Raw genomic sequence first — 15859 nt, forward strand, 5'->3', positions numbered from 1 at the left:
CGGTCTGCTCTGAGCAGATAATTGGGGGGATAATTCCTGCACAAAACCAGGAAAGTTGCAAGTATGGAGTGCCACAAAAGAGCAATGAAATTTCAGACAAAAATGAATATTACTGTTGCATGTAAACCAGAGTTGTTCTAAATACTTTTTGGGTAGAAATGCGCAGCAGGCATGGAGTTCCATGAGGGTTCTTGTCATAGAATTGTCTAGTGATAGAGATTGCCCTCTTTTGTCAGATATTCCTTTAGCCACAAAAGGCTTTAGGAGCTTCCATTGTACTCCAGTATCCCTATGTCTAGAACTGTCACTCCTTTACATCTGTCCACTATGAATATTTTCTCTATACTTGTGCTATTGGTTTTTAGTGTCTAGCGACCAGGATGGGTGATTGTCATTTATATGTACTATAAGGCACTGAGGTATAAAAAATCTGTCAAATGGAATGGCTGTGTGCTTTGGGTTAAAATGAATCTGGTGTGTTTAGTAACAAACACAGTGGTTCTTTAACGCCAGTCTTATATATGATTATATACCAGACACACAGGGTTCAGTGTCACAGTCTTCACTCTGAGAGGATGATCAGTGATACAGCAACAATTTATTGTTTTCCCATAAAACACAGACTCCCTCTCTCCCTCATGTGAAATGAAACACTACCTTGTGTATTGCACGTGTCTGTGCATGCACACACATTTAGCACCAGAGTTTGCATGTAAAAATAAGATTTTTAGTTTTTAATTGGCCATTGCTGTATTTGCACATTTTAGCAGAGTGCCAGTACTATAAAATATTAATGGAAAACTCCATGAAAATCCTATAGTGCCTGATTGAATGAGGAAAGACAAGGTTGTAAGGTTGATACTGCAGCAGTTCTAGTGATTGCTGGTGCTATGCCATAATTGCAATTTTCTGCATTAATACCACTTCAGAGTTGGTGTTGTGTTTGAGGCAGATTTATTTTCACCTCCTTTTGCCCCTGAAAACAAAGAGAGATAATCTCAATCAAGGCTGTTTGTGAAAAATTAGTCCTAACGATTCTCAGGGAACAGGGGCTGCTAATGTTAGATTAGGATTTGTGCAGCTTCCACGGCATAGTACATTCATGTTATTTTAATTTATTCTGATTGCTCTTGTACTCATTGCTGGAAATATTGCTCTCTACAGAAGCCCAATAACGTGGCTACAGAAGTGTGAGATTGCTACCAGTCCATCTGCATAAAGCAGCAGATGGGTCGCTGGAAATGTCCATTTACTCCCTTCTCAAAGACCTGAGTGTGCCTCCTGTAGTGCTCTCACCATCTAGCAGCTATGCTGTGAGAAAGACAATTGACACGTTATTCCGGATCTCTGCACAGGTCCTGCTTGTTTGCAGGCTTCATCTACCTCTATTCCAGACATATTTCTGCTGTGTTAAGTTTAATGCTTGTGATTTCTTTTTAATAGTATTCATGAAAGAGACTGATGGCGCTGGGGCTTGAGCTTAGCCCAGTGGTAGCCCAGTGTTTTTGTGTAGGATTTTACGACGTACAGTAAATTGGAAATATGCCATAATTCACATATACACCACTCTTATCTTGCACATTATTTTTTTGTCAGAATTCTGCAGCTTATTGACAGTGTCAATAAAACAGTGGTGTTCTGATGGGATAGAAACTACTCAGAAAAAAGAAATAAGAGCGTAGATATAATATGTACACTATTGACTTAACAAATTCATGGTGCAATCCTATTGTTTACTCAGAAGTAAGTCCTGCTGTGTTCCTAGTAAATTTGTTTAGGATTGCAGCCTAACTTGAGGGAACAAAAATGGAGAGTATTTTGCATGCAAGGATGTCGTGAACATCAATAATACTACCCTTATGGTATGACAAATACTTTTTTAATTCTAAAAGACTGCAATTAATAGTTTTTGTTTGTTTTTTAAAAAATTGTGGTTCCCAAATAAAATGAACACAGTTGCCCCTTCTCATGCCCTCTTTTTATTCCACTGTTCGCTCAACTTAATGGCACCAGTAAATGTAGTTTACACCCTAAGCTACAGGTAAATTAATTACAGTAACTCTGAGCCGGCTCACAACAAGAGCTTACCAGTCATATATTTAATGCTATCACGTTTTAAATTAGTCCAATAAATTGAAAAACCTGTAACTTGTCAACTTTTCTGTTTCATTCTGTGTCTAATGTTGAAAGATTGCCTTTTCATTAAGGAAGCAGTAAATTAACATTTGATAGCCTGACAGCTTTCAGTGCACACAAATGTGATTCTAGCATATTTTGGTGTGCTGAATTAACAGGGCCTGCCTCAGGATTTTGGTTGTCCATCAGGCAAGAATACAATCTTAATCAGCAAAAGGCTAAGCCAGTGGGGCATGCAGACTAAGATAGTGCTGTTGCCCCCCGCCAACATGACTTGTGAGATCAAACTTAGCTTCATGCAAAATTATTGATTTTAATTTTTAAAAATTCACCTTCAAACTCTTACCATGGTGTAATAAGCAGCCAGCTTCACCAGTGTCCATTATAGTACTGCCCAGGGGCAGAACCTTGTATGGCTTTGTCCAGCTCCTTTGGGCATCCCCACTGGGCCACTTTGAATCTCAGCCAACAATCCATGCACTACCAAAAACAACATAGAGGGTAATTCTATAAGCTAGTTCACCACTGTGTCCATCCAAAAGGAAGATGGAACTGGCCACTGTCATTCATGTCCTCTTTACCTCCAGGTTGGACTACTATGTAGGCTACTCTTAAAGACCATCCAGAAACCTCAGTTGGCCCAAAATGTTGCTTTCAGATTGGTAGCAAGGCCTGGCAGTGTGGGTGGCTTTTTTCAGCCAGAATTCACTGAAACTGAGTTCTGGCACCTCTTTGGTGCTTTCCTGCAGCTCTTTAGTTTGGGGCTGTGTGCCAGTGGGCGGCATGGCGCCTGGGGCTGCGGAATGCGACGATCGGGTTGTTGTGGCAATCAGGTTGGCCTTTTAAACGGTGTGTGGAAGGGTGTATTTTTATTGTTTGTTATTATGCTAGATCTTTTTGTGCATTTTTTTATGTTGTAAAACCACTCTGTGATCTTTGGATGAAGGGCAGTATAGAAATTTAATAAACAACAACAGCTGACAGGTATACAGAACAAGAATGTATTTCATCATTCTGTTTTATAAGTTTCTTAAATAGTTGTCTACTTTAATTCCAGTAAATTTGGGGCACTATAGTTCTCTCTGTCTTGATATTACGACAAATTAAGACTTTGCCTTTTCTTTCTTACAAACAGGTGCTGCTAACTACAACAGGTTTTATGTTTTCTGCAAAAGTTTCTGCCAAGCTGTGAAACCTGGAAAGCTTCGGGTCCGCTGCAAAACTTGCAAGCAAGGGACACTGACTCTGGCAAGGGTAGGCAAGCATTTTTATATTTTCCAAAAGCATATCGAGAACTTTGAAGTGATTGGCTAGTAAATATTGTGAAGAAACTCTGAATTTGGTGCATATAATGTTTTGTCTATCATTTGTCTATTTATAACACCATGTTGGGAAAGATGGAGGGCGCAAGGAGAAGGGGACGACAGAGGACGAGATGGTTGGACAGTGTTCTCGAAGCTACAAACATGAGTCTGACCAAACTGCGGGAGGCAGTGGAAGACAGGAGTGCCTGGCGTGCTCTGGTCCATGGGGTCACAAAGAGTCGGACACGACTAAACGACTAAACAACAACAACAACACCCTTCCTAGGGAGGTCCTCCTGGTGCCTTTGTTTTTAGTGTTCAGTAGCGAGCAAAACTCTTTCTAAACTCTTTCTTGTGCTCTTGTCCGATTCAGTTAGCTTGTTCGGCTCCGGTTGATGATTGTTCAGTTTCTCATATTTTGTTTCCAGTCTTTGTGATGAGTTTTATTTTCTTTTATTGCTTCTACGTTGTGATTTGGACTGTTGTTGTTTTATTGTAAGCTATTCTAACCATTTCTTGGTAGGGGGTATAAAACAATATTTTAATGACAACAGCTCTTGTGGAGGTGGTGCTTCCAATAAAATATAAAGGGATTTGTGATCATATAGCATACAATAGCATCTGGGCAGGCAAGGGGGAAGGGGGCTATAAATATTTTAATAAGGACACCTCGGTGGGTTGTTCTTCCATGAAAACACAAAGAAATTTGTGATCATGCAATATGCCACAGAATCCTGGAAAACAATTAAAGTTTGAGGGTTGGTTGTACATAAGTTACAAACCAGTAATTTTAATTAGATGTTTAAATGATAAAAGTTCTTCCCTTCCACACCTATTCCAAAAATAAATCTCACTACAATGGAATATGTGTCACAATAATGAAGAAATAGATCCTCTGAGTATGTGCACAGAGTGTATTTCCATCACCATTAAATCAACTCTAAATTTTACAACTTTCCCCTGCAGAACTGGGTTTGGGAAGCAGGGGAGTTAGTAGGCTCAAGCCTTGGCATCATTTTTCAAAATTAAGCACCACAGTGTTTTCAGAAACAATAAACATCAAAAATTTATTTAAGGCGTTTTAATAGGGCTCAGCCTGATTTATGGCACACAGGTGAAGATCACCAGTGAAAAAAACCATACCCATTCTTAAGCAGAAATCAAGAACAATGCTCCTCTTCAGCCAGACCAGGTATTTGGATTTTTTAAAGACTTATTTCTGCTTGAGGAGAAAAGAGAAAACTATGTACGTGTTCATTGCAACCAGAGATGGATGCCAGCAGTTTTGTAAGCAAACGTTAGTGGTCCAAAGCACAAAAGCCTCTCAAGATCTGCTAAGAGACTTCTTTTTGGCCAAATATTCTTATACTTTCTCCTTGTCATTTTCAACCTGCTTCCAATCTTTTGCTCTTTGGGAGAGGAATACAGCTGCCCTGCTTACTACTCCAGCAAAGGAAAAGGGACTGAAAATCAAAATGTCTTCATTTGAAAATATTTTAGGGCACCTTTCTAAGTACAGTACTGCTCATCCAAAGTGGCTCACATAATAAAAATTCAATGCAATATCTACAATGCAAGTTATAAAACAGGACATAGAAGTTTGGTTTCTATAAAACAGGACATAGAAGTTTGGTTTGGTTTTTCTAGCACAAGGAATAATATGTCACTACATATTAAGTGTAGCTATTTCCCCTCTGAATTAACAGAACTAGAATATCTAAAGCTCACAAATGCAGCAGGTGGGATTCAACCACTGAGTCACATCAGTGGAAGCTTTGCACAAGCACCTCTGCCTGCTCAACGCCTCCTTCTCGCTGAAATTGGCTGTAGGAGAATCCCTAGAACAGCGTGTAAGGCGAGAGGAGAGGGGATCATTCTGTCCAATGAGCTGCAATGCTTGCACAGACAGAAAGATTGTAGCAGCGCAAGGTTGAATTCCAACTCAGAGGCCAAAATTCAGTTCTGTACATAAAAGTAAAACTGAAAGATGCAGTCTACATTGATTTTCTGTTTCTCTCATAGCTTTCATTGACTGTTTCAACTTTTGTGTATGTTTTGGTAATTAGAGGTTTCCACAACATCTAATACATCTATAGATTTACTGCAATCCTTTGTTATTGGCCTGTTTTCATGCCTAAAACCATCTGCTCAGCAGTTTTGCAATTTGAGTATTGGCTTGGCTTACTTTGAAATTGGCATTTGATTTCTTTTTCTTTTTTGTATTGACAGTGAAGCTGATTATTCCTAAACTCTACATGTAAATATTTCCTCATAAGAAAGGGACATTTAAAGCAGAGATGGAGGCAAATTTTATCTGGTCTTCATTTCTAAGCTAGTTTGTCTGATCTACATGTCCCAGAATAATACTCAGATCAGAATATAATTTTGGATTTCATGTTCCATTTAGTTTTATGATATAGTTCTTGACTCTAAACATATACTAAAACATATTTTACAATGTGTATTTTAGACTAATATATGCTTACAGTGTGTACATTAAAATAAAATGAGAATTTAAGTACACATTTCCATATTATTATTATTATTATTATTATTATTATTAAAAAATGTTGACAGATTAATGCGGAAACTGGGTGAAATGATCTTATGAGAACATATGAAACTGGTACAGAAGACAGCCTTCTCCAACCTTGCGCCCTCCAGATGTTTTGGGCTTTGACCTGCCTGTGGTGGCTGGGGCTGATGGGAGTTAGAGTCCAAAACATCTGGAGGGTGCCAGGTCAAGAGTTCCCCTGAAGAAGGGCTCTAGGGAGGATGCAGGAAAGCACAAATTGGTTGGCTTAACGTCTGCCCTGCCCCCTTGTTAAAGTGGCCTTTGGGGCAGAGCTCCTGTTCCCCACCCCTATACAATGGCAAGCCCATTGAGTTCAGCACCTTCTTAACTGATGCTGCAGATAGTACCTTTTAAGAGCAGTTTGATGGAGGCTGTGTTGCACGTGGGGTATACAATTCATTTCACTATCATCCCTGGTTCAATAAAGATTGGCAGGTTTTTGCACTACAGTCATACCTCGGGTTGAATATGCTTCAAGCTGAGCGATTTTGAGTTGCGCTCTGCGGCCATCCGGAAGTAACGGAGCGTGTTACTTCCGGGTTTCGTCGCTCGCGCATGTGCAGACACTCAAAATGACACCATGCGCATGCGCAGAAGCGACGAAAAGCGGCACACGCGTGCGCAGACGTGCCGTCACTAGTTACGTTTCCTTCTGGATGCGAATGAGGCTCCTGAACAGATTCCGTTTGCATCCCGAGGTACCACTGTACATGAAAAACCTGCTGGACCTGTTTGACCAGACACGATAACAGGATCTTACCTATTTGCGCCATCTTTGCCTCAAGTTTTTCTTCTTTTCTTTTCTTTTTCTGGTAAGCAACATATAACACTTTCTGTGTTTTTAGCTTTTACTACTTTATCTGTAAGCCACCTTGAGTCGCAGTCTGGGAAAAAGGTGGGGTATAAATAAACATAGTAACAATAACAACAAAACCCCTCCAGTGTCTTGTGCTCACCTTCATGTATGTCACCACAGTACACATTTCGTTTCATAGGTAACATGGCAGAACATAAGCCAGCATTTGTTTCAATTATGCTCTTTTATTGGCATGAAAGTAAAACCTGTGTAAAATCCACATAAAATGTTGGGCAGCATTAACTTTCTTAGGCAACTTAATCCCTTTTGGGCTGGTAAGCTGGGAACAGACAACTTAATTGAATTGAACTTCACGAACACGCTCTTTTTCCGGCAGGAAGACTGACATTTTAAACATTCATAAGTAACCTTACTTTAAAACCCTCTTTAACTGTCATGCCTATTTGCATATTATTATTTTAAAATATGTTAGGAATGAATTTAGCATTTACAGAATGAGAGGAAAGCTAAAGAATCTCTTTTTTTATACAAGAAAATTATTGATGACTTGAAGGCTGAATTTTATGAGTATTTCATGACTTACTGCTGTATGAGAGATTTGTTTGGAACTGGGTTTCATGATCAGGAAGCATCACTAGCAGTGCAAAGAAAGAGGCACATTAAGAGTCCTGGATTATACCAAGAAATATTGATAGCTCAAGTCTTGCCAAGAGTATCCTCAGACATGCAAAGTTAGTCCAGAAGCAGTAAGTGCAAGTGAGTTTTCCTTCTGGCTTTCAAACGTATTCTTATGTTTAAAACTGTAAAATCATTGTGGCTGGTTTGTGCACTGTGCGCATTGTGTGCTGCTCCTGTAATGTGTGCTGATGCTTGTTGGTATAAAGGCTGCTTGGTATGGAAAGGCCACTAGGTCCCCCCTTGTGCTCCTTGCCCTCTCTGTCTATCTTGTATATTTGTAAGAAAACAAAACAAAAATTCCTTCCAGTAGCACCTTAGAGACCAGCTAAGTTTGTTATTGGTATGAGCTTTCATGTGCATGCACACTTCTTCAGATACACTGAAACAGAAGTCACCAGACCCTTCTATATAGTGAGAAGGTGGGGAGGGGTATTACTCAGAAGGGTGGTACCAAGTGCTACATATAAAGGTAAAGTGTAAAGGGACCCCTGACCATTAGGTCCAGTCGCGAATGACTCTGGGGTTGCGGCACTCATCTCGCTTTATTGGCTGAGGGAGCTGGCATACAGCTTCCGGGTCATGTGACCAGCATGACTAAGCCGCTTCTGGCGAAACCAGAGCAGTGCACGGAAACGCCGTTTACCTTCCTGCCAGAGCGGTACCTGTTTATCTACTTGCACTTTGACGTGCTTTCGAACTGCTAGGTTGGCAGGAGCAGGGACCGAGCAACGGGAGCTAACCCTGTCACAGGGATTCAACCGCCAACCTTCTGATCGGCAAGCCCTAGGCTCTGTCGTTTAGACCACAGTGCTACCCGCCTCCCAGTGCTACATATAGCAGTGCCTAAATCCATTCTGACATTCATTCAAATTTCCATCTGATATTTTCCATTCTTCTGCAACTGGTTTATTGTCTTTCTTCCATTTTGCCACCCACTGGTGCAGAAATATACATTTTTTACATATATTGTAATGCAACAGGCATGCATATCTCTGCCACCAACAAATATAACAGATAGTTCAATGTAATGTGTGCTTGTTAAACTGCAACAGATATTTGTGTTAGGGCTAGAATCTTCTATTTGTGTTGATGTGTTGTCTTGATTTTATAGGGTTATGCCCTTTGGAGTCATAATTGCGCCAAAACAATTGCTAGATAGCAGCATGATTGTTTAGCCAAATAGTTTTTCTTAACTGAAATACAGCACCAATATGCTTTAAGAGATTTGGGGTGAGGGAAGGAATTAAACCAGAGAAGCTTATTTGTTTCAGATTTGAAAGTTTTCACATCTTTCATCAACTTGATAGAAAACGATCATTTAAGCTGCTCCTCAACATGACTTAGCCTGTGCTTATAGACTTTTCACACTTCCTTTTCAACAACACACACTGATTTGTTTCTATATAACACTATGAATTGCAACGCCATAAACACATAGATTGGGAAAAGCTGACTTGCCTGTCACTACCATTAAAGTGTGATGAGCATCAGTAGGAATAGACTAAAGTCTTCTCAGGCATAAGTGTGCCTGTGTGAGCAGCCTGTGTGAGCAGCATTGACAAGTTGTTTTGCATATGATATAGCTGCAAGGGTTAAATGTAAAATGAAAATGGAAGAATGCTGGACAAGAAATCCTGGGAGCAGGATATTTTGTTTGTAAAGGCTGTTGCTAAAGATGCAGACCTAGGTTATCAAACTAACTGTGGGGAAGGACATAGGGATTTGATTAGTCACTATGGGAAACAGGAACATGGATTAGATAGGCCTTTGGACTTTTATCATCAGGACTCTTCTTGTGTTTTTATGTTCCTGGAGGGAACCTGCAGGACTATGGTGGCAATGCCAAGAGTGATGGAAGTTTTGAGAGAGTAACAGGGCAGCTGCAGTATAACAAGTAACGGGTCTGAGAGGAGAGCAAGTCCTCCAAGACACTTGCTCTCTCCTTTTACCCCCCCACCCCCCAGACCTGAAGTACTAACTTTGTAAGTACAGTGGTACCTTGGGTTAAGAACTTCTAAGGTCAGAGAGCTCTTCCTCAGTAGTGGAAAGCCACCAAGAACAGCCGCGTGCCCTCAGTGCATTGCTACTGTCTGTTACTGTTCCTCTTCATCTTAAAAGCTGCAGTAAAACACAGGACTTAGCTATACAGCTGCAAATAGAACGTTTTAAATGTGTTGTAAAGTGCAATATACAAATGGGACACTAGATGGCGATGGTGAGCTATGGCAAATTCATTTTTTAAAAAAAGCATTTTCACAGCGTTTTTTATATGTGTGTAGATTCCACCACAGTCTCTAAAGTGTTTATGCTTAAGTGAAGTTTACATTTGTTGAGTGGTTATGAGGACCACAGTAATGGCGTCTTTCTTCAGTTTGTAGAAACCAAAACATATGAATTCACACAACCAAATTTTGACTATAATGCAACAATTTTAGTCCAGGTGAACTCAGTGAAAGTTGCCTCTGAGTAAACTAGCACCACAAAGGCCTGCCTATTTATCTATACACTCAAAACACATGGCTCTTAAAATGTAAATGAAGCACTTTTTATGTACAATAAATCTTGCAGAGTAAACCATTCAAAAATTACTCAGAAGGGAAATCATTTTTTTAAGCAAGAGTTGTACATTTTTGTAATTCATTAAGTGAGTTGGGTGAGCAAGTCCTATGAATGATTTATCATATGAGGCAGCTGAGTGTAACACTTGGGTGTGAACAAAATTATATACTTAAAAATGTTTCAAAATTTGGACAAATACCAGTTCTTTCAGGCAAAGAGAGAGGGGAGAAAAATGCATTTAGTATTTCACCAGATCATAACATACTGTGAAGCAAACCTTTATTGGAAGGAGCTTGGAGCAAGTTTTTCTATGCTAGGTGAGAACTGTCAAAATGGAAGAGGAGAAAAAATTAAAGTAGCTAATTTACTTGCAGAATAATTTTTCCAGAAGCAAATAACATTTTGGATCCAGATGACTGGCTATATAAATAAAATATTTTTTTAATAAATGCACAGCCAAGAACAATGATGTGTTGCCTTTTTCTCATGACTATCTGAAGAGCATGCTAGCAATGTTTAAGATCATAGTTCCAAAGCTCACCAGTTTCACTGATTGTTCTATTCTGAGGGAGGAAATAAGTAGCACTTGTATTGATTTACTGTAAGTTAGTGTGCTGAGTGCTCAAAACGCCAGCCAAAAATCTACAGCCACCATCTTCTGCTGAAGTCTAGGGTTACTAGACTTGTGCCTTTAGTGGCTACCTTTAATATACAGAAAAGTAGCATATTGTACTTTCCCCATCATTTACTCTCTATGCTAAGCTAAGTTTCACTCCTCTGATTGTAGGCACCTGTCAGGGTTGACCATATCATGAGCTATTTGGAGGTTGTCTGCCTCTTTATGATAGATGCAGTCAGCACCACCAGCCACTGATATGGCCTCTCCTCTCCTGTTTCCTTCAGAAGCCATTCCGAAATACCAGTGAGAGGCTTACCCACAAGGCAGCATGAGGCAGCTCATGAGCCAGCCGAAGGGCTCACAGAGGAAATGGGTTTAATAACCCTGGACAACCTGAGAGAGGGGAGCGTACATGAAGTTTCACCAAAGGATAAGGTTGTGAATGGCAACTAGTCTTGATGATGGCTGTGCTCCACCTCTACTATGGGAGGCAGCAGGAATACCAGTTACAGGGAATAAGAAATGTGGAGAGTGCTGTTGCACTCTGGTCCTGCTTGCACACTTTCCATAGACATTTTGTTGGCCACTGTGAGAACAGGATGCTAGGCTAGCTGAATCTTTGGTCTGATCCAGCAGGACTCTGATTATGTCCTTATGCAAGCCTCTGGATCACCTGAAGATACTATGAAGGAGTCCCCCCCAGAATCTAAAGATGACATTGAAAGATCTGCATCCTCAGGCTGGTATAGAAGGGAGCTGATGCCCCTCCCAGTCAGATGGCCTGTGAGTCATCTGAAAGTGAGCCTTGTGCGTATCTCTGTTTAATAACCCAAGTCTGAATACTGCCAAAGTTGTTTCTTTAGAAAGTTTACTTATGACAGTTGCTGCTGAGGTTCATATGTCCCTGGGCAAACTAATCGCCTAATTTGTTTGCTTCATTAAAGTAAAGACAGATTGATGTTTCATTGGCAATATTCCCTAGATGGTTCTGGACACTGAAAATCTATTATGTAATGGGGAAAAGGGGAACCAGCATTTTAATTATGAATGTAATTGCATTATAGAACAGGAGGTGGTCTATGTTTTAAGTAACAGTGGGGCTAAAATTAAAAATAAGCACACTGTTTACTTAAAGAGCAGTTTGCATTAATTCCAGTTAATCAGTGCAAAAGCATATGAGCATCTCTGTTGTCATGTGTTGCTGGCCTTAGGCAAATAGCCAGTCATTTTGAGAGGTTTTTGAAAGGTTGTCTTGCTTGATGATTGTCAGGGCCTGAGGGACAATCTAGCCTGAGATGGAAAAACCCAGTAAATTACACGGCATAGTTGTTTGGAAGGGATGAATCATGTTTCATTTTAAAATCCTCTTTTAGAAGCTTCACCCACACAGAGGTATTGATATCAAACTAGAGCTCACAGTTTCACCTGGGGCTGATTTAATAAGTTTGTATGGGACAAAGTGTGGGTCCAGACAAATTAAACTTAGAACTTTTAAACCTTTTGGTTCTGTAAGTTAATGAATGGATACATATGCTTAGGACAGAGGTTCTCCAAAGACATTTGGGGGGGGGGGGGTAACGAATACAAATGCAGGTCAAACCAGAAGCCATTAGAACCACTCAGAATGATTCATAGGGTTCTCTTTCAGTCATAATACCTCTAAAGCACCTGCCATGATTCTGGCTTTGGAATTATGAACCTCTTTCCTGTATCATTCACCATTCTGGGTAGAATCATCTCCAATATAATCTTGTATTAGTTATTAACTTTATTTCCCAAATTAATTTCATAATCATCTTTCTTATTCAGCTGTAACTTGCCAATTTTTACAATTTGTTGTAGTAAATAACCTGCAATACATTATTTTTATTTTCTAGCAGCCTATATGCTTTAAAATTTTACAGATGTTGTTATGCACATAGAAGTGATATGTGTGTATAGGTTGGGGAGGAATAATGGCAAAGACTCAAGGGGCTTGTCATTAGGTATCCTAATGAACACACAAAGGTCAGGAGTGGAGCCTGAGGTTGCAGTGATGCCCAAATGACTTATGTTAAACTTTAACCTGATTCTGATGGTCCAGCTTTTGGCTATTTACGTATTGCAGCACTGAGCTGAGTGATATAGAATGTGCACACTGTGCCACCACCATTGGGGGGCTATGGGGGTGCTTGCTGTTCACACACTCAGAAGGGAATGTTGAGCTTCTGTTCCAGTTGTATGAACATGACACGCCAAAGGCGCACACCAGGGGCCAATCATATTGGGCCTGAGAGGACAGGCACAGGTGGAGACCTGGCAGAAGCCAGCTGCACCTCCTCCCTATAAAAGGGAATGGTGCCCAGCCTCTGGCCCTTCTTCAAGCCGGATTTCCTACCATCAGTCATTCTGCCCTGGAGTGAGAGGGTTGCAACATGCATGGACCTTGCTATGGAATACTCAGTCACTATATTCAAGACCACGTTCTCTCCAGACTAATTGGCCTGCCTGTAGGTTTTCTCCTGCCTTATAGCAATGGTCACAATTGGTGGTTGAGACATTGGTTCTGGATCTTAACATCTGGGTACCCAGTTAAAGGGGTCTAGGAAGGGGTATGTGGGGTCTAGGAAGCCCATGTGGGGGACAGATGGGCCATAGTACCCCCTTGGAGAGATGGCCCTGGAGGGAGCATCACATTCAATGTATGTTGGTGGGGATGACCTTTTGTCTAGTGTTGACCATCCATTGTCAATCAGCAGGCAGGTTGGTTGATCTCGGATATATACCCAATGCTTTCGCCAAAACTGGTTTACATTTATAATCAATAAAGCTGTGGCCTATTTCATCCTAATACCGTTGTTCAGTGTCTCATTTAACATGATTCGTCCCCTGCTCCAGACGCTTCTCGCAATTAGGCACACAATGAGCTGTTTGGGCTAGAAAAACTAGCGATAAATAAATGAGAGCAGCTTCAGTGTGGTGCCCTTGAAGTTTTTCTCTTACCTTGAATTTGCTTGTAACTTTTGACCTCATGATAGTTTCTCACAAGCATTCACAAATGCTCAGCTGGTGTTACAGCAATGTAGACCAGTTGTACCCTGTTTGTACAGTCAAGCTAATTAAAAGGAATCCAAGAAAATAATTGCTTCAGTTATGTCCAGAAATGGCTAAGGCTCCAAGCAGTTTATTTGCGTTGCTGTTTCTTGAAACAGCAAAGAACCAAAAAACTGGTTCTTGACTTTTTCAGTCCCTGGGTATAGAATAGAATACTTTCCCACGTATTATCAGGTATATTAGCATCAACTTTATTTAATAAATTAAAACTCCTCCTTGCCCTTCTTGCATTGAAGTTAGTGACATAGTGTAGTGACAGGAAAAAGTAACATTTGTGGTAGCTCTTGTCCATTTTTGTGTCCTCAGGCTAGAAACCTTGATATTTGTGGGCACCCATCTGTCTCGGGAGACTATGGAAGAGTCCGCCTTTGGAGGTAAAGACAAACTGTTAAAGAGTTACAGTGCCTGTTGAGTCTATAGAGACCAATATGGGAGAGATATGCTTTATTGCGGGTAGGGCAGATGAAGGCACCCAGTTTTTCTGCTAGAAGTGCACCATGGCGTTACTTCTCTCTGCGTTCCTCCCAGCGTTCGTTCCTTCCCTGGTTGCTGCTGTAGATACACGACCTGTCTTCAGGCACTGTAATTGTTTGCAAGGGATTCCCATATAGTGAAGGTTAAAGCTTGATATATGCACAGGTACACGTTACAAAAAATGAAGAGATGATTCTTAGCACTCTCTCTCTTTCCCTCTCTGTATGTGTGTATGGCTATATCTGGGAGGGTTCAGTTTGTTTTGCAGGGTTTAAAACTGAAATTGCGGTTGCTTCAATGCTGTCGCCATAGTTGAGCTTCAAGAATGAACAACTTTACCTTCCAAATGAACATCTTGTACAAAAATATACGGAGTGTTATGGTGACTGCGTTTGACCTAAAAACAAAGCCCATATGGATTTGCTCATTTTCAAGTGCAGATTGTTGAGGCTGCAAGTCTCTCACTTAGTCACAGTCTCTCTCTCTCTCTCCCCCGCCCCCCTCCATCTGACCATATGGTTGCCAAACCTAGTGGTAGTATGGGAAAGAAGTAAATATAATACAGCCCAAAAAGAGACTTGGGAATTGGAGAGTATTTTCATTTTCCACTCTGTTTCACAAGTGCTTTATCTCCAGGTAGTCTAAATTAATCTTGATGGGGTTAAGAAATAATCAAAATGTTTTAAAGTGTGAAAGAACTAACATGTTGAGATGTAGCTAAACAAGCTTTTCATGTAACAATAGGATCAGTTGGTTTTCTTCCATGTATTAATAATGAAACCTATGAAATTGTTTTCAGTAAAATATATAATTTACAAGAATATCTGACTTTGATCCAAGGGCAGTTCTCAACAGCAAATTAACCACTTTACAGAATCTTCACCTATGTGTAATACACATTTGTTTCTGTCAAAGAGCACCTGCTTATCTGGGGTCTAAGAATGGAACTAAGGAGCAGAAGGAACAGGCATTCTGTTTAATGATGCCTTTTAGCAGTAGAATAAACATAAATTATTCCCAACTTTTGATGGTGCATTTGTAACATTTACTTCCTTGATCTCTTGCTATTTGAATGTGCTACTTCTAACTCTTTATCCCTGTGCTCCTCTGCATAGTTTCAGCCTGCATATGCACAGACTACATATAGGAATAATTCTGGGGCAAGTGATAGCAACAAGGAGCAAAGGGAGTCTATGCAGTTTACTCATGAGTAAATTCTCTCCAGTGTTCTCATACCAAACAGCAGCTTGAAAAACTAAGCTGAGGTGTATAATTGTGAGCAATATTTCTTCAAAAATATGTATTACAGCCTGATGTTTCAAGTAGTAGGCAAATGTGCCGCCTACACATGAGCAAATCAACTTGTTTCTGCTGTTCAACTGAAGCTGTTGAAGCAGCTTGATTAATTGTTTCTACCTGTTGTCCAGCTTTACATATATAGACTCTCCTAGAGGAAGCTGCTTTTCCTTCTGAGGTCAGGAATAGACTTCCCCTCCACACTATCTTTCTACTTGTTACTTCCCTTACCCAGATTTTCCTTGGAGATTCTTTGAGTATTTCTGATTCCTGGTACATGTATGTCTTCCTTCAGATGGGCTGCATAT

The 15859-nt window shown here is 40.4% G+C and overlaps 1 protein-coding gene and 1 long non-coding RNA gene across 5 annotated transcripts in view; one reads left to right on the plus strand and one right to left on the minus strand.

Annotated features, from left to right (window-relative positions):
- PRKN (parkin RBR E3 ubiquitin protein ligase) overlaps positions 1 to 15859 on the plus strand; it is a 582309-nt gene that overhangs the window by 208311 nt on the left and 358139 nt on the right. For all 4 annotated transcript variants that reach the window (XM_083434186.1, XM_083434187.1, XM_083434185.1 and 1 more), the window contains exon 4: positions 3272 to 3390. In XM_083434186.1, the coding sequence (XP_083290312.1) occupies positions 3272 to 3390 (119 nt within the window). The remainder of the gene's footprint in view (positions 1 to 3271; positions 3391 to 15859) is intronic.
- LOC310674722 overlaps positions 13768 to 15859 on the minus strand; it is an 84791-nt gene continuing 82699 nt past the window's right edge. Inside the window, exon 3 of the long non-coding RNA XR_014509737.1 lies at positions 13768 to 13782. This is a non-coding gene — a long non-coding RNA (uncharacterized lncRNA). The remainder of the gene's footprint in view (positions 13783 to 15859) is intronic.

The sequence above is a fragment of the Podarcis tiliguerta genome (assembly GCF_965153285.1).
Source record: "Podarcis tiliguerta genome assembly, chromosome: 3".
In the NCBI taxonomy this organism is placed as follows: Eukaryota; Metazoa; Chordata; class Lepidosauria; order Squamata; family Lacertidae; genus Podarcis; species Podarcis tiliguerta.